At 36.4% G+C, this 25,109-nt stretch overlaps 1 protein-coding gene across 1 annotated transcript in view; it reads right to left on the minus strand.

The window, feature by feature from the left end:
* LOC132130386 (rhotekin-like) overlaps positions 1-25,109 on the minus strand; it is a 34,262-nt gene that overhangs the window by 851 nt on the left and 8,302 nt on the right. The window contains exons 2-12 of the mRNA XM_059542089.1: positions 21,424-21,623; positions 20,582-20,643; positions 20,416-20,469; positions 20,004-20,121; positions 18,368-18,607; positions 16,651-16,745; positions 16,323-16,429; positions 16,098-16,226; positions 15,647-15,809; positions 4,792-4,893; positions 2,491-2,590 (exon numbers count right to left, since the gene is read on the minus strand). Of these exons, the coding sequence (XP_059398072.1) occupies positions 2,491-2,590; positions 4,792-4,893; positions 15,647-15,809; positions 16,098-16,226; positions 16,323-16,429; positions 16,651-16,745; positions 18,368-18,607; positions 20,004-20,121; positions 20,416-20,469; positions 20,582-20,643; positions 21,424-21,623 (1,370 nt within the window). The remainder of the gene's footprint in view (positions 1-2,490; positions 2,591-4,791; positions 4,894-15,646; positions 15,810-16,097; positions 16,227-16,322; positions 16,430-16,650; positions 16,746-18,367; positions 18,608-20,003; positions 20,122-20,415; positions 20,470-20,581; positions 20,644-21,423; positions 21,624-25,109) is intronic.

Below are 25,109 nucleotides of genomic sequence, written 5' to 3' on the forward strand. Positions count from 1 at the left end.
CTTATTTTCCACCTTAATTTGCAAATAAATTCATTAAAAATCCTACAATGTGATTTTCTGGATTTTTTTTTTACATTTTGTCTCTCATAGTTGAAGTGCACCTATGATGAAAATTACAGGCATCTCTCATCTTTTTAAATGGTAGAACTTGCACAATTGGTGTCTGACTAAATACTTATTTTCCCCACTGTATATATATTAATTGAAATTGGATTGAAATTCCATTGTTGCACTACTGTCCAAATGTTTGGGGTCGTTGTTTTTTTTTTTTTCAATGTTTTTGTGTTGCATTTATCTGATCAAACACACTATTAAAACATTAATATTTTGAAATATTATTACAATTTAAAAAAAAAATTATATTCTGATACACTTGAAAATGTCATTCATTTCTATGCTGGCAAAGCTGAGTTTTCAGCAGCCATTACTCACATGAACCTTCAGAAACATTCTAATGTGTTGATTTGCTGTTTAAGAAATATTTCTTATCATCATCGATACAGAAAACAGCAGTGCTGCTTAATATCTTTGCAGAAATATATTTATTCTATTTCATTTATTTAAAATAGCAATCTTATGTAACATTATAAAATGTCCTCGTCACAAAAACACAAATGGACAAATTTATGCTTTTTCATAGCTCAGAAACATGCATAACATGCAGAAACATGCAAACATGCAACTGTTGGCTCAGATCACGTACGCCATATTTATCTGCAACTTCCTCATGCCACAGCACAGCTTTTCTGGGTGGATTTAGACACGTGTAGACGTGTACAAACACCTACAGACAACCACAAACACCCACACACTGCACATAGTCATTAAAAGATACCAGCAGGTGGTGGCCGTTGGAATGTGACCCCACAATACAGACGTCGCAGTGCTTGTCTGAGAGTTCACAATCTCTGATTCCACTCCGTCTTCTCAGTCTACCCTCAAATGCTTGTCAATTGAATGACAGGACCGACCTGACACAAGGTAACCACAGACTGTTGTGGGCCTAATGATGCAAGCTAATGATGCAAGCTAAGTCCATGACCATTAGTGGAAATGCTTTTTTTTTCTCACATATTTTCTTTTACATTGGTAATTAACTATATTACCAGCATAAGAATTTCAGTTCAACTGAAAAATAAACAAGGAATGTTTTCATATTTGGTATGTCCCTCTTTTGATTTACCGGCAGCAGCACTGAAATGAACATGTAAAACCTGATAATCATGTTATCCATCTTATGATTTGAGAACAAACATCCTGGGTCCAATCTGTCTTTCTTAGCTACTATTCTATTATTTGTAACCTTAAAAATACTGCAAACAATGCAAAAAGTGAATCTTTGATTTATAATTTTTATGTCAAAACATTTCTTTTCAAAATCTTTTTTTTTTCAGGTTTAAAATAGAATTTTGAATGCCAGATTAAAATGTGGACACCAATGTATATTGTATTGCCTGTTTAATTTTGGTTATGAAAAAAAAAAAGTGTCTCATACAAAAACTATTTTCCAAACAATAGACTGGGTGTAGCATGCTGGGTGAGTGATTTCAGATTCTGTATTTCATTTATTATTCAACAATAATATTAAAAAACAACAACAACGAACAGGCACACTTATTTCTCCATCAATGTTAATAATGTAACTTGATAAGGGCCTTCAATATACACACCAACACTCCCATATCTTCCAAAGAGGGGCTTTATGATGAAATAAAATACAATAATAAAATATGATGTTTCTAAAAATATATCTTTCTGATGTGATACTACTGCAAGTCATTTTATCCCTTTCTCTAATGACTGCTGGGGTGTGATGTCAAAGGGCACTTAGACTATACAAACTCACAGGTATCCTTTCTTCTCAATACCAGTGAACACATAATTAATAGCTTATACATGACTTACTAAAACACATACCAACAAAGTTCACTTGTCAATATCTCATGTAAATAGTCCAAGTCAGAGTAGTTTGTTCTCAGCTGTCTTATCAAGTATGAAGATATAGCGTAAAAATGCATGTCTCGTCACTTCATTTAAACAAGCTGCAGATGATGAATCAGAATTTGCTTATAGATGTGTCTCAGAGTTTGGCATGTGTGACAGTGGCACCACACCTACACTATTATGGCATGTGTGAACACGACTGAATGCAATGACATGCCTCTCTATAGCTTCCATTGAAATTATAATATTCTTTCAATGCAAGGGTTAACTAAGTCAGATGATTTCAGAGGTTGGGAAGCCACTCCCCGGCTTCCACGAACATGGATGCCTAGAATCTATTCAGGTGTCTCAAGTACATTGTGAACCATCACAATGCGTTTCATCTGATTTAAAGGGTATTTGGTACGTGTGCTAGTAGATGTCGTTCTGCAGCACGCATGCCCTTCAGAAGTGTATATGAGGGCATTTGCTATCCAGGCATTGTGTGTGTGTGTGTGTGTGTGAGTGTTTACATGCTTGTGGAACAGTTGTCTGAATCTGTATCACCTGTTATCGTAATAGGTGTACAGCAGGCTTTGGATCTCAGAAGAAACAGGTCTGTTCGGAGATAGCAGATGGTTTCTGGTCTGGGTGGAAGGTGGTGTAACTGTGAAAAAAGTAAAGTAGACAAAAAAATATATATTATATATTTAAAAAAAAAAACATAATTAGAGACCCTGAAAATAGGTCACCACGTTCTAACAGACATTTTACGGTCTTATTATCTGGTGAGATATGTAAACTGTGCTTAAATATAACAACATATATATAAAAATAGATATTTTTTTATTATTCAAAAAAACTACTTGTTAAAATGAATAAATAAAATGTATATAAACGTAAAATACATAAATTACAAAATATTAACTAAATGGAAAATCTAAATCTAAAATAAATCTTATTTATAGATAAAAAAAACTAATGCTATTTAAAATATGCAAATTAATCACAAGTCATCCTAATTATTACATTTTTATATTTAGCATACTGTGAATGTATTAAAGAAACACACTTTAAATGTTTTTTTTTCTTCTTCCTCTGTGGAATGCAGAAAGATGATATTTTGAAAAAATCAGTTTTCTCCAACAGTCCAAAGTCACTTTGATTCAAACATTCTTGAAAATATTTTGTTTTGTGTTTTTGCAGAAGAGAGAAAATAACTAATTGTTTTTTTTTTTTTTAATCGGTCAACATGTCATGTTCCACACGCATATTTTACAGTTTTTCTGCTCTGCTGAACAGGTATGATCTTCAAAGAACAAATGTCTAAAGATGCCGCACAACTATGTACTGAATCTTAGTTCACTGGCTGTATAAGCATTACAGGCAACTAGAAATGAATAGCCTGACGGCACGTCTAGCTCGACACTTGGCTGAACTGTCAGTCAACTAAATTGTCTGAAAAGAAAATACATCCCCACCCAACAGGGCGAGGTGACTAGGGGAAGTATGCTCTACACTCAAATTAGCATCAAATGTCTATCATACAGTTTGACTGTTAAGTTCAAGAGAAAGTCTCTATGTGTATTTTTCAATACGTGTCTGATGTATGACAAAGTACATTCAATCCAAATGTGCAGTCATGTCATCGTAGCTAGTTTGTTTCCATTTGTATAAAGAAAACACACATGCTTCTGTATGTGCTATTAGCCAGCAGTCTCTAAAATATTTTTGAATGAAATATGTTTGTAATATGTCAAATATGAATCCTTCTGAGCATAAATATCAGTATTGATGCAAAACCAAAACAGTACTTTTATCATTAAATTTATTTTTTACTTTTGCGTGAAGATCTTTTTCACAAAATTTGTCTCACTTCTTCTAGTTTTCTGGTCTGCAACGCTTTAAAATTCTATCACATTGAAAAAAATATGTATGCATATTTTTGAAATTCCGCATGTGAATATTGTGTAATCTTAACATACAGTACCTGACTACTAGCGATTACACAAAAGGATATCTCAACTCAAAATAGTCTTTATAAAATGTTTACAAATATAAATAATCCTGGGTCTGTAGTTCACTTTTTGTGCGTTAAAATACATTTTTAGTGTTCCCTTGTCATCAAGAAAATAAAAGATTTAAATTAATTAATTGAGTCAAAGGAAGTTACTAAATACACACTGCTACCCCACATATTACACACCTGACACTTACAGTAGTTCATTTAACTTTCTTACATCTCACCTCTGAAAAACACACAATACACCATCTCTCTTAACACATTAAAAATATAATATGATTAAGTCTGATAATGTATATGCTTGCAAATTTCACTTTCATTTACACTAAGCTAACAGCTCTAGTGATTTTTTATTTAAATTAATTAATTATATCAACTATTTATAATAATTTCTACAAAACATTTTTAGCTATTATATACAAAAGGGTTATTCTCAAAATGTATGCATAAGAGACAACAGTTATTTTAGTAAAACATTTTTATTTTTAGATTTTGTGTTCATTTCAATTCAATTTGTTATTTTTATTAGTTTATGTCTACATAGTTCTTATACATTTTTATTTCAGCTTTAGTTTTGTTATTTTATTTTTTTATTATGTTATTTTAGTACATCAAGATAAACTAAATGAAAATTAGAAATGTTGCCTTGGCAAATAGCCAAAATAAAATAATGTTTTTTTATATCTTAATTTAAGTCGAAGTGTATTTCATTTCAAGTACCAAAATATATATATATATATTTTATTTTTTTTACTTTTATTAATAACCCTCCAAGAGACAATTAAAAAAAACCTTGCCTAGAACATAAATGTGTCTTACTTCCCTCAATCCCACAATGCTCTTACCCATTTCATGATACAGGGAACCTTGTTTTGTCACCACGATCATTTTTTTTGGAGATGGTTCCTCAATCTTCATGAGCTCCTTACAGCACTGTTTCCACTGGCCTACATAAAAAGCACAGGGCATCAATTAAAAGACAGCTCTTAGTTGTTTTGTTTGAGTGCAAGTGCGTCATTTTAAACACTTGACTTAAGTAAGAGTTTCAGTGTAAATGTGAAAAATGGACAAACTAGACACAGACGGGACCATCTGTTAACATTAAGAGAATGTAGGCCATAAAAACCATCATTCTTGCACGCCATGTAATAAATACCTAGCACAAAAATAGCTGAAACACGGTATTAACAAGGATGTTTTTTAGAGAGGAACTTCATGCTCGTGTCTACATAATTGTGTAAGATATGTATTGAATTTCAATCCTTCAGGAACCGCATGCTTTTCAACTCATCGTGACACATAAACCATGAGATAAGAGTACAAAACAAAAAACCTTTTTTGAAACACAAAAATAATCTGCTGACATCACTGCGCAGAAACCAAAACCAACTGTACAGAAACCAGTCAGATCAACCGCTTCAACGCATGTCTCCTTATCTTTTCAAATCGTGGCAATTGCAAAACATCTACTCTATAATCAGAGATAAGATATTATTCAGAATATGTATTGAATTATTTCCAGTTGCCTAAACAACAAATCATATTTGATGTTGTGATTCAGCGCAGAGGAATCGAACGCTTTTGAACAAGAATATGTAAAATTGCTCAGTGTCAAATAATTTTAGAAATGTTACACAGTAGTTTCGTAGATCCGAGTCGCATTACACGGTAGTTTTGTAGAACCGAGACTTCAAATTTACACTGCAAAGGTGGCACAGAAGCACCTCTGAAGTAGACTAGTAATTATGTGTCTCTGCATAGACTGTTTAATGCTGCTCAAAGGTGGCTTAAATGCTTTTACACAGCAATTGCAACTGTATACTTTGATACTACGGGCTGAGGTGACTCTGAGGCATTATTTAGTCTGGCTTTTATGCGGCATTGCGCCTTTACATTGAATTTTATGGGATTATGGGAGGTCAAAGTATACAGTAGCAATTGCTTTTTAAACCCCTTCAAGCCACCTCTGAGCAACATCAAACAATCTGTGTAAAGACACCTAAATGCCTCTTCGGAAGTGCTTCTGTGCCACATCTGCAGTGTAATTTAGGTACTGGACTCATCCAAAATTTGACGCCTGATTGATCTTGTTAACACATCTATGAACATTCTGGATAAGGGAAAAAAAATTATACTGTTCGTCAGTTGTAGAGTGAGATGAATGGGATTTTAGACATTTTTAAACCCATTTCTACTTTCTTTATTCTTTTAATAAACAATCACCATGACTTATATAAAAAAACATTGATTAAAAAAAAAAACACCAAAAACAATAGCTGATGAATTCAAAGATTAGAATAACTGTAATTTGCCATGAAAATGAAAGCAGTATTTGTGAATACAGCATATTTCTAGTGGGTGGGAATTCCTGTCTTAACTTTATTGAAACTGAAGTATATTCACCAACCCACACAGTTCTATCAGTTGCTATCAAACCAAAACAAAGAAAGCATTGTTTCTCGTTGCTTGATTCCGTTATACATTGTATCTACTGATTTTTAAAAACACGTACAGTACAGACCAAAAGTTTGGACACACCTTCTCATTCAAAGAGTTTTCTTTATTTTCATGACTATGAAAATTGTAGATTCACACTGAAGGCATCAAGGGCTATTTGAGCAAGAAGGAGAGTGATGGGGTGCTGCGCCAGATGACCTGGCCTCAACAGTCACCGGACCTGAACCCAATCGAGATGGTTTAGGGGTGAGCTGGACCACAAAAAGAAGGCAAAAGGGCCAACACGTGCTAAGCATCTCTCGGGGAACTCCTTCAAGACTGTTGGAAGACCATTTCAGGTGACTACCTCTTGAAGCTCATCAAGAGAATGCCAAGAGTGTGCAAAGCAGTAATCAAAGCAAAAGGTGGCTACTTTGAAGAACCTACAATATGACATATTTTCAGTTTTTTCACACTTTTTTGTTATGTATATAATTCCATATATAATTCCACATGTGTTAATTCATAGTTTTGATGCCTTCAGTGTAAATCTACAATTTTCATAGTCATGAAAATAAAGAAAACTCTTTGAATGAGAAGGTGTGTCCAAACTTTTGGTCTGTACTGTATTCTTACTAAAAGGTTCAACTTATTGATCGTTTAAAATATATATTATATAAATGAGTCATCTTATAATGCCCAGTGAAAAATGGTAAAATTATATAAAATAGCAGCACAAACAGCAAAATGCTTCCTGTTATAACAGAAACATTACGTTTTTAACGTTATGTTTTTAACGTAATGATTATGAAAATCATTAAAATGATTTTCTTAAGGTTTCTTTTTTCACTATGTAAGAATAATATGCATGTGTGTTTCAGACAACAACTGCAGAGCTGCAGAGATATCAACCTTAATTAGCATTAGCATTACTAGCCCCGGCCCGACAGGTGTCGTAATACCAGTTTCGGCCATGGGAGGCGGTATGCGGGCAACATAACCACCAGCCAACCTGCAATACACAAATAACTCGCACGGCTTGTGGGCGTACTTGAACCTGATGTCAATCGTGTGGAAAGTACAGCCCACTACTTCATTTCAGTTCAGGGAAGAGAGCGGAAGGATGACTGAAGCCCTTGGCAAGAGACCACCACCCGCTACAGGGAAACACAGGGAATCACAAATCAAATCCGATAAGAAAAGGAGCCGAACCAGAGTAAACATCGGCACTGCTTTCAATCGCTGGAGACAACTGATGGACCTGAAAGAAATGAGGTTCGACACCGAACTTGCAACATTTCTTTTGGATTGGTAAGTTAGATGCTGTTAGTATTTCTAGTTAGAAGTTTGTTTTATATGTTTGTGTACTTTTTTCGGGAAGTTATAACATAGAAATGTATCGAAGGCTGTTCTATAAACGTGCTAATGTTAGCGATGGCTAACCGTAGCTGCGTTTGATAATTAGCTAGCTATAACTTACCCATTTTTTTATATCATAACTAACCTGCTCTGTCTAGTCTGTTGGTCTCCGTGTCCTCTTTGCTTCGTGGTTTTTCTGTACATGAGAAAAATGATGTTGACAGAATGCTGGCTGTCAAATTAATTTAATTCAAATAATGTGTATATACAACTCAAAATGTAATATGAACAAAACGAATAGGAACATATTCACTGGTAAAGGTGAAGGGGAGTAGCTTGAAGATGTCATGTTTCAAAATCACTTGACATCACCCAACGTTCCTCTGGAGGCAAAACGTCCTCTTAGGCTTCGGCTATGGCTGTAAGGTTGTTGTGAAGGTAGGGGCGGAGCATTGAGACTATGCCATTTCTCGTTTGTTACTCTAGAGTAGACCAATTCACTTTATTGAGGCATACTGCCCCCATCTGGTATGGAATGTGGAGTATGACTTGATTTTTTTGCCAGACATGACAGATGGCACCTTTAACATTAACTAGTTTGAAATTCTGTTCAGGTGTTAATGTTGGCAGAAGCCTACTGAGAAAATAAAATTGTGTGTAGCTAGGTTAAACCACGGGTTAAACAAAAGTTTGATGGCCGCCTTTCTAGTTTTAGCATTAGTTTGTTATAGTTTTTTAATGGATATATAATATATATAATCTTTGTTTTAAAGGCAACTGCAATGGAGCATCATGAAAGACATGAGCATTCCAGCAACACATGCTAAGAGAAGAACTTAACTATGATTTTTCTTCTCGTTTTTCAGGGAATAAATTTCTCTCCTTAAAGTGGATGGTGAGCAAAGGAGGTGGCCTACATTTTAGAGCAGCGCCTGGGTTTTGAAGATGCCTTATATGTATTCTTTGGCTGCTCATATTTTTTCTGTTGACTCAATATTCTTTGTGAGGATAAATCCAGAGGATATTGCACTTGAAAAAAAGTCATAGGACAGGAGAAATTGCAAAGATGCACTGTTCCAGCATCTAAAGATTGTATTTTTATAATTGTCAGTAGAAAATTAAATGAATTCTATATTAAAAATTATAAAAAATCTACTGAAATCTATATTCAAATTAATGAATTACAGTAGTATACTGATTGTTTTTTTTTCCAGTAATTGCACTGTTCACGATTACAGTACTATGTAGTTAAAGTAAAACTGAAATACAGGTATGGTACTGTTAAACCCTTTGAAATGTCTAACACTGATTCCTTGTCAAGTTAAAAAACCCACACGCTACTTTGAAAAAGAGAACATATATTTTAAGATAATTTTTTTTTACATTCATTTTAAGCTTAACAACAAACAAAGGATATTTTTAGGGTATATATTCTACATGATAAAAAAACAAACTCAAAAAAAAACCTAACATTTTGTAACAACTTACATTGCATCAAGTAGGCATAACAAACATTTGTAAAACAAAACTACAACAAATCCATGTGAGTTTTTGCTCCACGGATAAAATATAATATAATATAATAATTATAGTATTTTAATTTCTGGATGAACTGTCCTTTTAATTTTAATCTGGTTTTCTCAGTTTAATAATAATAATAAAAAAAATGATATGCATTACAGAAGTGGTTTATGTAGGTGGAAAATTAATTTAACTAACAATATTTTACAATCTCACCTTTTTTCTCTCTGACCTACTTTCGCTCATAGTTTACCGTTTTTTATACCTTAATCTCGTGTTCTTGTCCTTCATCGGGTTATCTGCTTTTAAGAGCGATTGGAGGAAAGAATCTGTTTGACAGGGCTTTTTTTGTCAGTGATGTCAACACTATCCTTCAAGCGTATCAGTTCCTCATGCCTCAGGAAAATGGTTATGCACATGCAAATATGAACGCAAACCTGTGCAATTATGCATGTGTACTTTTATGAAAGTATCTTGTTTATCATATCAGCAGATCATCAGAACAACCTCTTGAACCCTCTTATTCTCAGGCTTAATTGTTGAAAAATAAAAAATCTTGCAAATGAAACCTCACAATATATAACTGTTGCAGTCACTGTATACCAATAAAAGTGTGTTGCACACAAATGATATCTTTGCTTACTATAGCTTTAAGTCACTAGGGAACTTAAAAAAGCAGTTATGCAAAAAGTGAGCAAATCTAGTTTAAATCCATGTTGACTTATTGCTATGCAGATGAAACGAAGTAATTTAATAATTATAGTATTTTTGTTTTTGGATGGATCATTCCTCTAATCTTAATCTGGTTTTCTCAGTTTAATAATAAAAAATAAAAAAAATCAATGCATTACAGAAGTGGTTTATGTAGGTGAAAAATTATTTTAACTAACAATATTTTATAATCTCACTTTGACCTACTTTGGCTCATAATTTACAGTTATTTATACTTTATTCTTTATTAGTTTTTGTCCTTCATCAATTTATCTGCTTTTAAAGGGATGGTTCACTTTCAAATTAAATTTTGATAAGTTTTAGCTTACCTCAAGGGCATCCAAGATGTAGGTTTCTTTGTTTCCGTAGTATTTCCCATTTTGATATTTTTAGGTCAAACCGTTCTTGTCTGTGACTAATATAATGGAAGTCTATGGTCACCACCTCAAAGAGCATGCACAGAGGAGTCTAAATTAAACAATTCCCCATCGAAAGTACACATTGATGACCTAAGACACGAAACGAGCGGTTTGTGTAAGAAAACGAACAGTATTTAAATCGTTTTTACCTCTTGTACACAACCACGTCCAACTGATTGAGTGCGCGAGTGCTTCCTGACATAACGTGCACGCGCGCTCTGGCTTAGTCTGCGCAAGCGCGGAAAGTGCCGAAAGTGATCTCTCGCGCATGTACATCACTCAATGTTTATTTACACTTACTGTCTATGGTTTACACAGAGATTTCGGAAGTGTTACCTTTCACTGTGAAAATCTAAACATATTTAGACGTACTGGAAATTGCAATGGAAGACGATTTCAATATATCAACAGACAACGTTTAATTTTTTTCACAACCATATTTATTTGAACCAGAATACACAGATCAAGTACTCAGGAGCTATCCGCTGCAGCAGCACGTCCTCAAGCCTCAAAGACAGAGATCTCTTCAAAATTGGTGATGTTTTAGTAGCAAGTGTTGTGAGATACCAACAGAAGTGGAGAGCATATGTTGTCACGAATGGAACATAGCAATGCCACATCTACAAGACAACGACGAGGACATTGACAGTATCGCATCACACACCTGCCTGACTGAAGATCCTGATTTTTCTCCGCTGTTGAGACGCAGCATTTTGCACGTTGTGTTTAGTTTGCCACGTATAAACTGGAGGCAATGTCCAAGGCCAGAGGGACCCAATGGCACGCTGTCTATAGAGTGAGTAATGGGTTGTGTTTATTATGATCGCAATGATTATAGGGTGCATTATAAACAAATTAATTCATTACAATTACTGCATTATATTTCAGACAGTGCAGATTGGTGGCGTATCGTGTGGTAAACCGTAAACAATGAGTGACGTTCATGCGTGTGACATCACTTCCGGCACTTTCCGCGCTTGCGCAGACTAAGCCAGAACGCGCGTGCGTCACATCAGGAAGCACTCGCGCCCTCAGATCAGTTGGACATGGTTGTGTACAAGAGGTAAAAACGATATACTGTTCGTTTTCTTACACAAACCGCTCGTTTCGTGTCTTAGGTCATCAATGTGTACTTATGATGGGGAATTGTTTAATTTGGACTCCTCTGTGCATGCTCTTTGAGGTGGTGACCACAGACTTCCATTATATGAGTCACAGACAAGAACGGTTTGACCTAAAAATAGGATTGAGGAAGTGGCATGTATCTTATAAATTGTCTCGGTCCATACGGAGATTTGATTTTATTAATTTATGCTAACTTTAACAAATTCCATGACTGTCCATATTAAAATGCAAATTTAATTTTCATGACTGGATTTTGAGATTCCGTCCGGGTTTTCTGCTTCGCGGAAATCATAGCGCTGTATGCATCAAGAACCGGGTTGACGGTCCTCGGTATCACCGCTACTTGAAGAAACCTGGTACTGTCACATTTGAATTTTTTTAGTACCGACTTGGTACCGAAGTACCGGCTCTTTTGCCAACACTAGGTGTTGCAGTTGAACAGTCCACAAGTTGTCAAATAAAGCAAAGTTTCCTTATGCAAAATGAAAACCAGCCTCCTCTTGGATTATATCGAAATCCTCCAACATTTTTCTTTACAAATCCTCTGTTAATTCGTGACCGGCGTTTTGTTTTGTTTTGTTCTCTGCATTTGTCAATAATCACGCAATGCTGATGTACTACGACTTACGCCTATGACAGATAATGGAAGTGAGAGTAAGGGGTTTATTACGTTTGAAATATGGATTTTTTTTTTTTTTTTAGAAAAACTCATGCATTCACTACAGAACTCCTTTTTTGACTCTTGGACTTTGCCAACTGTAACACTTGCTGACTACAATGATAGAGCTTGGAATGGCCGAGACAATTTTTAATATAACTCTGACTGGATTTGTCTAAAAAAAGAAAGTCATATACAGCTAGGGTGCTTCGAGGATGATTAAAACACAAACTAATTAACAGGGGGTTAGTTCACCCATAAATGAAAATTAGTTTGTGTTTTTAAGCCTTCAGCTTCCCGGAAAGGAAAGCAGATCAGCTGTTTTCACAATAAAAAGAGTAAACAAGTCAGGCCTAACTGGTCTCAAAACCTGTCGCCAACAAGCCAGATTTTAAAACAACAAGGCTGGATTCCTTGCAAAGTTCAAGGTCACATGTAAAAATTCTTACAAGTTCAATACCTTTAAACTGTCACTTATTTTAATCAGTCAAAGACTTTCTCTCCTTTATGGTTCTGGGATAAAATGCTTTGGCTCTTTGAGCTAAATAAACCACTTCAATGCTTAGTGATTAAATTTTTTACTAGAACACTAAACTATAAAAACTGTAAAGCTGCTTTTCTGTGGAGGTAAACTTTATAATACAAACATCTTGAATGACCTATCCATATTAAGCAAATACATAAGACAATATATAATGTGTATTGTGTACACCATAAACAGTACTAATGAAACAGGAGGTAATAATATCTTGCACTCATTTCAATATGCGACACTAAATTATCTTCAAAGATCACTTATTTAAAAACATCCACCCACATTTGTTTGTTCCTCTTTTATGTTTAAGAATGTAACTTAGGTTTTGGCACTTTAAATAAAAAGGAAAGTAAAAAGTAAATCTCTAAGGTTGTACATTTAATTCTAATGCACAGCAATCATCTTAAAATATGAACTTTATATGATTTCACTTTAAAAAAAAACAAAAACAATAAATAATCAATTAAAATTAACGAAATTTGAACATTCACAAGCTTAATTCCAAAATGGACTGCTATGGAATGACTAAATCAACTGATAATCCTTATATTGTATTACTTGATTGATTTTATGTTACATAAGTAACACTCCCAGTTCTGATCACTCACTCTTTGTTGTATTTCAAGTAGCCTTTATGTTTAGGAATGTAGGAATGCCTTTGATTTCTTATGAATGCAGTTTATAAATTTGCTGAATCCAATTCATAAAAATTACTTTTAGATCAAATTGACAAGCAATCAATAGTGTATAAACTGATATTTTTGTAAACCAACATTTTTTGGGTATTTCTTGCTAAATATAATGAATCTCAATTATGGGATGGGTTAACGCTTACATGTGCATTTCAATAAATTAGAATGTCATGGAAAAGTTAATTTATTTCAGTAATTCAACTCCAATTGTGAAACTCGTGTATTAAATAAATTCAATGCACACAGACTGAAGAAGTTTAAGTCTTTGGTTCTTTTAATTGTGATGATTTTGACTAACATTTAACGAAAACTCACCAATTCACACAGATCTCAACAAATTAGAATATGGTGACATGCCAATCAGCTAATCAACTCAAAACACCTGCAAAGGTTTCCTGAGCTTTCAAAATGGTCTCTCAGTTTGGTTCAGTAGGTAACACAATCATGGGGAAGACTGCTGATCTGACAGTTATCCAGAAGACAATCATTGACCCCCTTAATAAGGAGGGTAAGCCACAAACATTCATTGCCAAAAAAGCTGGCTGTTCACAGAGTGCTGTATCCAAGCATGTTAACAAGAAGTTGAGTGGAAGGAAAAATTGTGGAAGAAAAAGATGCACAACCAACTGAGAGAACCGAAGCCTTATGAGGATTGTCAACCTAAATTGATTCAATAATTTTAGTGCACTTCACAAGGAATGGACTAAGGCTGGGGTCATGGCATACAGACATGTCAAGGAATTTGCTAGGTCACAGACAACGTCAGAGGCTTCTTACCTGGGTTAAGGAGAAGAACTGGACTGTTGCCCAGTGGTCCAAAGTCCTCTTTTCAGATGAGAGCAAGTTTTGTATTTCATTTGGAAACCAAGGTCCTAGAGTCTGGAGGAAGGGTGCAGAAGCTCATAGCCCAAGTTTCTTGAAGTCCAGTGTTAAGTTTCCACCGTCTGTGATGATTGGTGGTGTTGGTCCATTGTGTTTTTTGAAAACCAAAGTAAATTTACCAAGAAATTTTGGAGCACTTCATGCTTCCTTCTGCTGACCAGCTTTTTGAAGATGTTGATTTCATTTTCCAGCAGGATTTGGCACCTGCTCACACTGCCAAAAGCATCAATAGTTAGTTAAATGACCATGGCGTTGGTGTGCTTGACTGGCCAGCAAACTCACCAGACCTAAACCCCAGAGAGAATGTATGGTCTATTGTCAAGAGTAAAATGAAAAACAAGAGACCAAAAAATGCAGATAAGCTGAAGGCCACTGTCATCGAAACCTGGGTTTCCACACCACCTCAGCAGAGCCACAAACTGGTCACCTCCATGCCACGCCGAATTGAGGCAGTGATTAAAGCAAACGAAGTATTGAGTACATGTACAGTAAATGAACATACCTTCCAGAAGACCAAGTTCACAAAAAATAAAAAATAAAAAAAAAACATTTTTTTGGTCTAATGAAGTATTCTAATTTGCTGAGATGGTGAATTGGTGGGTTTTGTTAAATGTGACCCAAAATCATCACAATTAAAAGAAAACCAAAGACTTAAACTACTTCAGTCTGTGTGCACTGAATTTATTTAATACACAAGTTTCACAATTTGAGTTGAATTACTGAAATCAACTTTTCCACGACATTCTCATTTATGGAGATGCACCTGTAGTTGCATGGAAAATTAAATTTTCAGTGCTAACTTGCCTACAGTTTCATAAGTTCATATAAAAAATTTACCTGAATTTCTGAAGACAACTTATCATTCTTTCATTCCAAGTATAACCAAAACTATGAGGAAAAAAGCAAATAAAAAAGGCAACACGTACAGAGCCAAGTACACACCCCAAGTAAGTGAAAGACTACATTTTATCCAACACAACTTCAAGGTTGGGGTTAAGAAAACCGAGCTCATTATGGAAACAGAGCAGGTCTGGGATCCCATCTCTGTTTTAGAATTAGGCCTTTAGGTACTGGACCGGTTTGTGACTGCAGCTAACACACACAGCATATCAGAGACAGTGTTGATTGCATACCACACATGTCAAAAGGGGAATAAGGAAATCTGCAATTTGATGAAGGACACTGCTGTGATTTCCGTATGGACATACCAGCGGCTGCACGTCATCAAAAAAATAAAAATAATAAATGGTGTTGACGTTTTTATAAAAATTGAAGTTCAAAACATACAATAAAAAATGACACATAAAATGACACACACATGCACACTTTCTGGGAATGCATTCTGGGAACTCTGGTACTCACTCATGTCATAGAAATGCTGCCAGAAAGCTTCCATCCAGTTATGCGTGTCTTCAGATGTGTGCGTGAGAATCGTGTGTGTGGTCTCATCACCACACTGGTTTATTATGGTGATACTGCGAGTATGTAGAGCCGGATCTCTCTCTCTGGCACACACACGGGTCTCCTAAAGCATGTATGCACACACTTGGTTTAAAGACCAGGTTATAACTGCACAACAATTCATATTTTGTAATATGTGGGGTCAGTGTTGTAAACAACTTCCAAAACTAGGTATGCTGTAACAATGGATTTAAAATCACTGGCAGCACATTACATATCCTCTTACAGGAAAAACTCACATAACACAATTATTATCAAAGACAACTTGGCCCTCTGTTGACTACAAGATGCAACTACAACTGTTCCATTGAGAACAGCGCAACAATCATCCAAATACACTGATACTCCTCACCTTATTAATGGGAATAGTGAACAGCGGTGTCTCTAAAGAGTCTGCATCGTCTTGCTGCTGGTAACATTTTAAATCTGACCCACTCAGGACACTGTAGACATCTCTCCAGTCTTCAGGATTGGTCTCTGACTTGGATAGAAAAATACATGAAAGGTGAATGAATAGGGAATTGGGAAATACTGGTTATTTATTTTTAATTACAATAATACGTCATCTTTTACAAACCCGAATTCTGAGTTTTCCACACATAACAACTTGAGTCATACAGAGAGGCTGGGCTACGAGCCGACAGCACATGTTACCATAGAGCGGCAACCAGAACGAAGACTCCTCTAAAATACACAAATCAAAAACAAATGCTATCGTGTGCATAAAGATACAGTGCGGTCTGAGTCAACAAATCTTAAAATCCTAAAATCTTGATAATGAAAATGTTGGATTCAAAATCTAAATTCCCAGACTTTTGGACTCGATATGTAAACAGAAATTCCCATATAATAGACTCTGTTCTGAAATATTCCATTAAAAAGTGCAGAATAAAGGGTTTTCCTACCTGTGTCTGATATTGTCAGGTCATGGGTTCGGAAAGAGTTCTGTACGTGGCAAATGGTCAGAGATGTGTGGGCCAGGAGGTGATATTTAGGGCCCCTGAGGACAAGAGGTGATATTGAGGGCCTCTGTGAGCACATTTATATTGTACAAAGAATGTTTTGGACTCAAACAAACAAAAGATCCAACCCATGTTTAAACTAGTGTGGTTTCATTTTAAAATAGTTATAACATTACCCCAGAGTTTTCAAACTAAAACAGGATGTGCAGCGTTTTCGAAAGTCTCCGTTTCCAAGGGTTAAGTAACACCGGGGTAGTGTAAATGACAGGCGTAAAACTAGCAAAAGTTATGCGTTTCACTCTAGTGTAAACATAGCCTCCGTTCTGTTCCAATAAATTTGCTTTTAGAACCATAGGACTGATCTGAGTTGAAGTACACACAAAATATTTTAAGAATCAAACAACACTGATGCCTTTTTAATAAAGTGAAACATTAAAGTAAAGAAAAAAACATGCTTAGTTAAATTAAAAGAAAACTAAGAAACAAAGAAAATAATATTCACTTGAAAACAGTATATTTTGTTAATATTTTACAAGAAAATTTACTATATTGTGTGCCAATAAGGTTGCTTTTTTATTTTATTTTTTTGCTTTTTCTTTATTTTCATGACAGTTAAGCACATTCATTCACTCACATTCTTATTGGGATCAGATGTTTTATATTGTAATGTAGTTTGTCTGTAATTAGGGTCAACAATGATTCTGTAATGTAGTAGGGAAAACTATCCTCTCTCAATAGATATTTTGTTATTATTATTAAAACTGCCAAAAAAAAAAAACAGGAAGTAAAAAAAATAAAAAATAATGATGTATAATTACTTTACAATTAAAATTAAAATGATTAAATAATAAGAATGTAGAAACATAAATAATTTAAGTGGAGTTTTATTCTCAAGAACACAATGACACAATATATACTTCTATATAATATAAAAAAAATGGATATGTATATATACACACACACACACATTTGTTTTTGTGAAAAGTGGGGACATCCCATAGGCGTAATGGTTTTTATACTGTACAAACTGTGTATTCTATGGCCCTACACCAACTCTACACCTAACCCTCACAGGAAACTTTGTGCATTTTTACTTTCTCCAAAAAACTCATTCTGTATGATTTATTAGCATTTTGAAAAATGGGGACATGGGTTATGTCCTCTTAGGTCACCCTCTCCTTGTAATACCTGTGTCATACCCATGTCATTATACAGAGATGTGTCCTGATATGTCACAAAAACAAGAGCACACACACACACACATATATATGATGCTTTTAAAGATGAAAAATGACCCAGACTTGTTTTTGACAGGCTTCATGACACTCACCCTTAAAAATATTTAACTGGTTTCAACATCTCTCACCAATCCATCTCTTTAAATTATTATTATTATTTTTTTTTGCTGTGCTTTTTTAGCCATTTTCTCAGACAGACTTAATGTTAAGAAAATAAACAGTCAAGGTGTGTCTGTCTGTACTGACAATCACTATGGATGTGTTTGTTTCTGTTTATGAACTGGTTTCAGCAAACGCAGCCCAAGTGTGAGACCGTATCAACATTTAACAATCTCCCATGTGTCATGTATCTGTGTGTACACTGCTTTGGTAGGTTGAATAGTATATACTGTATGTAATGGAAAAATATACTTCCCCCTCACCGTTCTGACAGTACAGGCAGCAGAACTGGTGATTCTCCTCTGGGTGAACTCTCTCCCGATCTGGTTCCACTGCTTTGGGAACTGCAGGAAGCTGCTGTCTCTAAAGATGCCATGAACTTCTTACTGGAGGCACTTCCCAGCCGGCTCAGCCTCCGAGTGGAGAAACCAGTGTTGAATTCCTCCTCGACACAGCAGCTGTAGAGCTCCACCCGCAGGTCAAAGCCTGGAGGTACATCAGTGCTATGAAGACAGGACATACGGAAACTGGACTTAAAAAAAGAGCTTTATCATTTTATTTTAGTTACAGAGATTTTATAAATAAAATATTTAAAATGTATACACTACTGTTTAAAATATGCAGTTTTTTTATGTTTCTGAAATATTATACATAAAATGATATATAAAATATATTAAGATATAATCAATATTAAAATATACAATAAAATATTTTGGTAACACTTTTTATGTACCAATTCTCACCATTAACTATTTACTTATTAGCATGCACATTACTGGTATACTGGGTGTATATTAGTACTTATAAGGCAATTATTAAAGGGTTAGTTCACCCAAAAATGAAAATTATGTCATTAATGACTCACCCTCATGTCGTTCCAAACCCGTGAGACCTCCGTTCATCTTCAAAACACAGTTTAAGATATTTTAGATTTAGTCTGAGAGCTCTCAGTCCCTCCATTGAAGCTGTGTGTACGGTATACTGTCCAGGATTGGTAAGAAAAGTAAGAAAAACATCATCAAAGTAGTCCATGTGACATCAGAGGGTCAGTTAGAATTTTTTAAAGCATTGAAAATACATTTTGGTCCAAAAATAACAACAACAGACACAACAGACCGAGAAGAGAAGACAATGCTAAATAAAGTTCTAGTTTTTGTTAATTTTGGACCAAAATGTATTTTCGATGCTTCAACAAATTCTAACTGACCCTCTGATGTCGCATGGACTACTTTGATGATGTTTTTCTTACCTTTCTGGACATGGACAGTAGACTGTACACACAGCTTCAATGGAGGAAATGAGAGCTCTCGGACTAAATCTAAAATATCTTAAACTGTGTTTTGAAGATGAACGGAGGTCTCATGGGTTTGGAACGACATGAGGGTGAGTTATTAATGACATAATTTTAATTTTTAACCCTTTAATGTCTTATTCTGTATGAGCATATTTTAGATCCCTTAACCCTACTCCATACCTAAACTTAACAACTACCTATTACTAAGCAGCAAATTAGGAGTTTGAGGCAAAAGTCATAGCTAATAGTGAATGTGTGTTCCCTAAATAAAAAAAGTCTTTCCTGTTACTTTTGTTCAATTTAATGCATTCTTGCTTATTAAAAGTATTAGTTGATTTCAAAAAACATATCTTGATGCTTTTTGAATGGTAGTGTAAATTGACCAAAATATATCTATAAAAAAAAATCCTTCTTTTTAAAACTACATCTAACAACTAAACTAATCAACTATATAAAGTATAATGAATATGAGATGGTGAGACATTTTAAAGGACATTAAAAAAAAAAGTCTAAAATTTTGTAATGAAGACCATTTTAGAGAGGACCATTTCTATCTATTTTGTCCATTAATTTCAGTGCGATAAAAGAAAGTAAAAGCATCTCACAATATTACTGGTTCAACGAAACAGATGTCTGTGAGCGTCCTGTCCACTATTACGAGATCCGTATCATGAATCTCTGTCCCCACCTGCAGCAAACAGAACACGGCACACTGGTGCAGCTCTAAACAGAGAAAAGAGGGACAGAAGTTAAAAAAATCAGTGAAAAAAATTTACTTTGAAATTTTTAAGGTTCTGTCTGCATTATGATCAGTTTAGTGTTACTGAGCTTAAAAGTTTTTGCATTCGATATACTTTGTAGATAGAACTTTTTTTTTTCTAAATAAAAAGTCCCAAAATGTTAACTTTATATATTAAAAATAAAAATAAAAATCACATAATGTAATTAATTTGTCACAGACTCAATTTTGACAAAAATGTCAGATAGAACCTTATTGGTGAGATTTGTCCAACTCACCTCCTTTGTTTTTGAAATACTCGGAGTCTTTCCACATGAGAGGAATGCGAATATCTGAGGATAAGTCAAGCAAACAGAAAAATAAAAGCAGTAACAAATCAATGCAAATAAATAAGATATAGAATATTGCAAGTTGATGCATTTGTCTCTGTCTGTGTAACCTTACCTGAAATGGCTATTTTTCCAGTACAAGGTAATCGCTCATCAACAGACCCACCATCAGATGACCTAAAAACATTCAATCAATGGATCAGCGGCTCTATTCCAGACATAGTGAGCCGCCTACACGGACAACATTTAAAGTGCACTTACAAAAGAACATTCACAACAGTTGGGCATCATAAATATGTTATACTTTCATTATTATTGTCTGTAATTTTTATTTATTTATGTTTATTTCTTTATTTTTATTTCTTACTTTTTTTTCTTTTCATAATTGCAAGATATAAAGTCAGAATTGTGAGATATACAGTAATAATTGCAAGATCACAAAATCACAATTCTGAGAAAGAAAGCAGTCAGAAAAGTGTGATTGTTAAACTTGCAATTACAAGACATAAACGTACAATTCTAAGAAGAAAAGTCAAAGAAAAGTTGGAATTGTGAGGAACATTTTTTCAAAACTGTGCGATAAAAAGTCGCAATTACCTTTTTTAAATTTTTATTTTCATGGCAGAAACAAAACCAATTGGGAGAATTAAACTCAGAATTGTGAGAAAAAAATAGTTAAAATTGTGAGATATAAACTTGAAATTGTGAGATTTAAACTTACAATTGTGAAAAAAGTATCTTGCAATTCTGACTTTCTTCTCACTGTTTTGTATTACTATTTTTTTAAATCTCATGGTGGAAACAGGCTTCCGTAATAAAGCCAAACTATATCAAAATCATTTGCGAGTTGAAAATGTTTAGTTTGAGGTGACATTGAGTTGCTATTCATTCTGTTGCTATCTACTCGGTCCAACTTATTAAACATCCATTCCCCAGTCCAGTGACTCAATGATATACCTCCGTTCTGCTCTCTGCATGGCCTGGGCTTCCTTCATGCGCTGCAGCTGGGTCATGAGGGCCAGTATGCGGCTGTTGGATGTAAGGAGAGTCTTGGAAGCTTCCAGAGCCTGATCTCTCTGAGAACATGCAGCTAAAAGCTTACAGGCCCCTTCTCTGATCCTCACCTCCATCTCGATCTGTCTCTGAACCTCACAGTCCTGCAGAGAGATGAAGAAAGAGCAGTCATAACCTCAGACGATACACCAAGAACCATTCACTGACTGTCTGATGCATATTAAAATAATAAAAAAGGTAAAAAATTAAATCTGGTCAGCTGAAAGTTGGAATAATTAAACCTACACACATACTAGAAGTGCTTTCAGTGGGTTAAAGTTTGTTCATGATCCACATGATATGACTTTATAAGCCCTAAAGCACGTCTTTTGTTCCATGTATTTAAGTTTATTTAAGATAAAGCTTAAGCTCCAGAGCATGCTACAACATTCAGAGTAATTTTGTAAGTATGTTAAGCCGTTTGTATAGATTAGCATGAGACGTTTTGTTACATGGGGTTAATTTGATCACATGCCTAGCTCAAATCGATCTGCTTATGGCATTCAGCAAAAACTAAACTTATCAGTTGCAATTTAATAATTTGACAATTTGTCTTAATAATATTGTTACAATTAGGAGTTGACAGATTATCAGCCTGGCCGATATTAAGCATTTTTTTGTTATCATTATCGGTCGTTTTCAAAACCAATTTGCAGATAAAATAATTTTAAAACATTTAAAGAAAGTTTTTTTCAGAGTCCTTGTTATTATTAATTTTGACATAAATTTACATTTTTACAACAGACACATATATCGGTTCAAAGTAACGGTTATCGGTTTACTTCATCTGCAATAAACAGTATCGGCACTGAAAAATACATGTCGGTCAACCCCTAGTTACAATTACTGTCTGAATAGCAGTGTTGTATTGTAAACTAAAACTACTAAAATTATTATACGGAAAAAATTACCTTAAAATATTAACAAACATTAACAATTAAATAAAACTGCTAAAAACAATGACAAGCAAATATTAAAATTACTTAAAGTAAAAATAAAATATTTTAAAATATAAAAGCGACTTCAAAATATTAATAAACACTACAAAACATCTCGGTTACGTATGTAACCTTGGTTCCCTGAATAGGGAACGAGATGCTGCGGTGACGTCACCACGTATGGGAACACCTTCGGTGTGACGAATGTCTGAAGCCCTATACCATCCCGCCAATCCTATTGGCCAAATAGCGCGTGGCACCGCCCAGCATGCGTAGGCATATATATACCTGGTGCCGCGCGCCATTTACCTCAGATTTCATGACGAGAAGAGAAGAAAGCTATCAAGGTACGGCATGGCCAGAACCGCAGCATCTCGTTCCCTATTCAGGGAACCAAGGTTACATACGTAACCGAGATGTTCCCTTTCATAGGTCACTTCGATGCTGCGGTGACGTCACCACGTATGGGAACGCTATACCATCACGCCTGACGTACCTGATAGCTTGGATCCAAGGAAGCATCTGCTCAAGCGGAGAGAACCCGGGAGCCAGGAGCCATCCTCACATCCAGACTGTAAGACCTGATAAAAGTGCTCGGTGAGGACCAGCCTGCCGCAGCACAGATATCATCCATAGAAGATCCACTGAGAAAGGCTTGAGAAGAAGCCACTGCTCTCGTGGAATGACCTTTTACTCCTAAGGGCGAAGCGAGCCCGCGCGCCTCATAGGCCAAGGAAATAGCCTCCACCAGCCAATGGGACATGCGCTGTTTCGTAACTGCATGGCCCTTATTCTTATGTCCAAAACAGACAAACAGCTGGTCAGACTCACGCCATGGGGCAGTGCGATCCACATAAGTCTTCAACGCCCTCACAGGGCAAAGACTTAGATCTCCAGACTCTGTCGCAGCAGGAGAAAAGGCCTCCAGGACCACCTGCTGAAAATGAAAAGGATTAGACGCGACCTTAGGAACATAATTAGGCCTAGGTCGCAACAACACTTTCACAGAGCCTGGTGCAAACTCCATGCACGAGGGTGAGACAGAGAGAGCCTGTAAATCCCCAACTCTTTTAAGGGAGGATAAAGCCATGAGAAGAAGTGTCTTCAGAGACAGGAGCTTATCCGATACAGTTTCCAGGGGCTCAAACGGATGCCCTGACAAACCCAGTAACACAATGGATAAATCCCATGAAGGAACTCGCACAGGGCGGAAAGGCCTCAACCGTCGCGCACCCTGTATAAAGCGAGAAACCAGTGGATGACGACCCACTGAAACACCACCTATATGCTCATGGTGAGCTGAGATAGCTGCCACATAAACCTTCAGGGTGGCTGGTGTCAATCCCTCCGAAAAACGGTCTTGAAGAAACTCCAGTACTGAAGCCACAGGGCAGTAAACTGGATCCACATCATGAGTTTCACACCATGTCATAAACAGTTTCCACTTGAAAGCATATAAGCGTCTCGTAGAAACTGCTCTAGAGTTCAGTATAGTCTCGGTAGTTTCAGCAGAAAGACCGGGACATATCAACTCACTCCGCTCAGAGGCCACGCCCACAGGTTCCACAGATCTGGCCTGGGATGCCAGATCCATCCCTGTGCTTGCGATAATAAATCCCGTCTGAGGGGAATCTCCACCGGAGAGCCCGCTAACAGATTGATGAGATCCGCAAACCACGGCTGTGTGTGCCATCGCGGAGCCACCAGCAACAGCTGTCCCACTCTGTCCCGCCGTATTCTGCATAATACCGCTGGGACCAGCCGAATCGGAGGAAACGCATACAAGCTGGTCCTGGGCCAGCTGTGAGCTAGCGCATCCAGACCCAGGGGTGATGGAGGGCTTAGGGAGAACCATAGCGGGCAATGCGTAGTCGTGCTCGACGCGAATAAAACTACTTCCGCTTCCCCGAAAATATGCCATAGATGATTCACCGTTTGGGGGTGTAATATCCATTCCCCTTGTTCCAGAGTCTGCCTGGATAATAAATCCGCTCCGAAGTTCAGTCGTCCGGGGATGTGAACAGCCCGGATCGACAGAAATTTGTCGTGAGACCAAAGAAGAATCCGCCTCGCCAGTCTGCACAGAGGGCGAGAACGTAATCCTCCCTGATGGTTCAGATAAGCCACGACCGCAGTGTTGTCCGTTCTGAGAAGCACATGACGGCCGGTCAGTAGACTCGAAAAATACTGGAGAGCCAGAAAAACCGCCAGTAATTCCAATTTGTTTATGTGCCAGCTGCGTTGTGCCGCTGTCCACACTCCGTGGGCTGGGCGCCCCTGACAAACAGCTCCCCACCCGGTCAAAGACGCGTCTGTCGTGACAGTCTCTCGGGAAGCACAAATTCCCAGCCGAACCCCGGTGAGGAGAAATTCGGCTGATGTCCATTGTTTTAACGACATCACACACCTCCGCGTCACCGAGATCGTTCGATGCGGAGAACAACGGGGTGAAATATTCTGTCGTTTCGTCCACCACTGAAACGGGCGCATGTAAAGCAAACCCAGATGAATCACGGGAAGCGCCGCCGCCATTAGACCTAGTAGTCTGAGGCACAATCTCACTGTCACTGTGTGACCCGCCCTGAAGTGCTGAACGCATGACGTAATCGACTGAGCGCGCGGGACAGAAAGCTTTGCTGTCATCGCGCGAGA

The sequence above is a fragment of the Carassius carassius genome, chromosome 47, assembly GCF_963082965.1.
Source record: "Carassius carassius chromosome 47, fCarCar2.1, whole genome shotgun sequence".
NCBI classification, from domain to species: domain Eukaryota; kingdom Metazoa; phylum Chordata; class Actinopteri; order Cypriniformes; family Cyprinidae; genus Carassius; species Carassius carassius.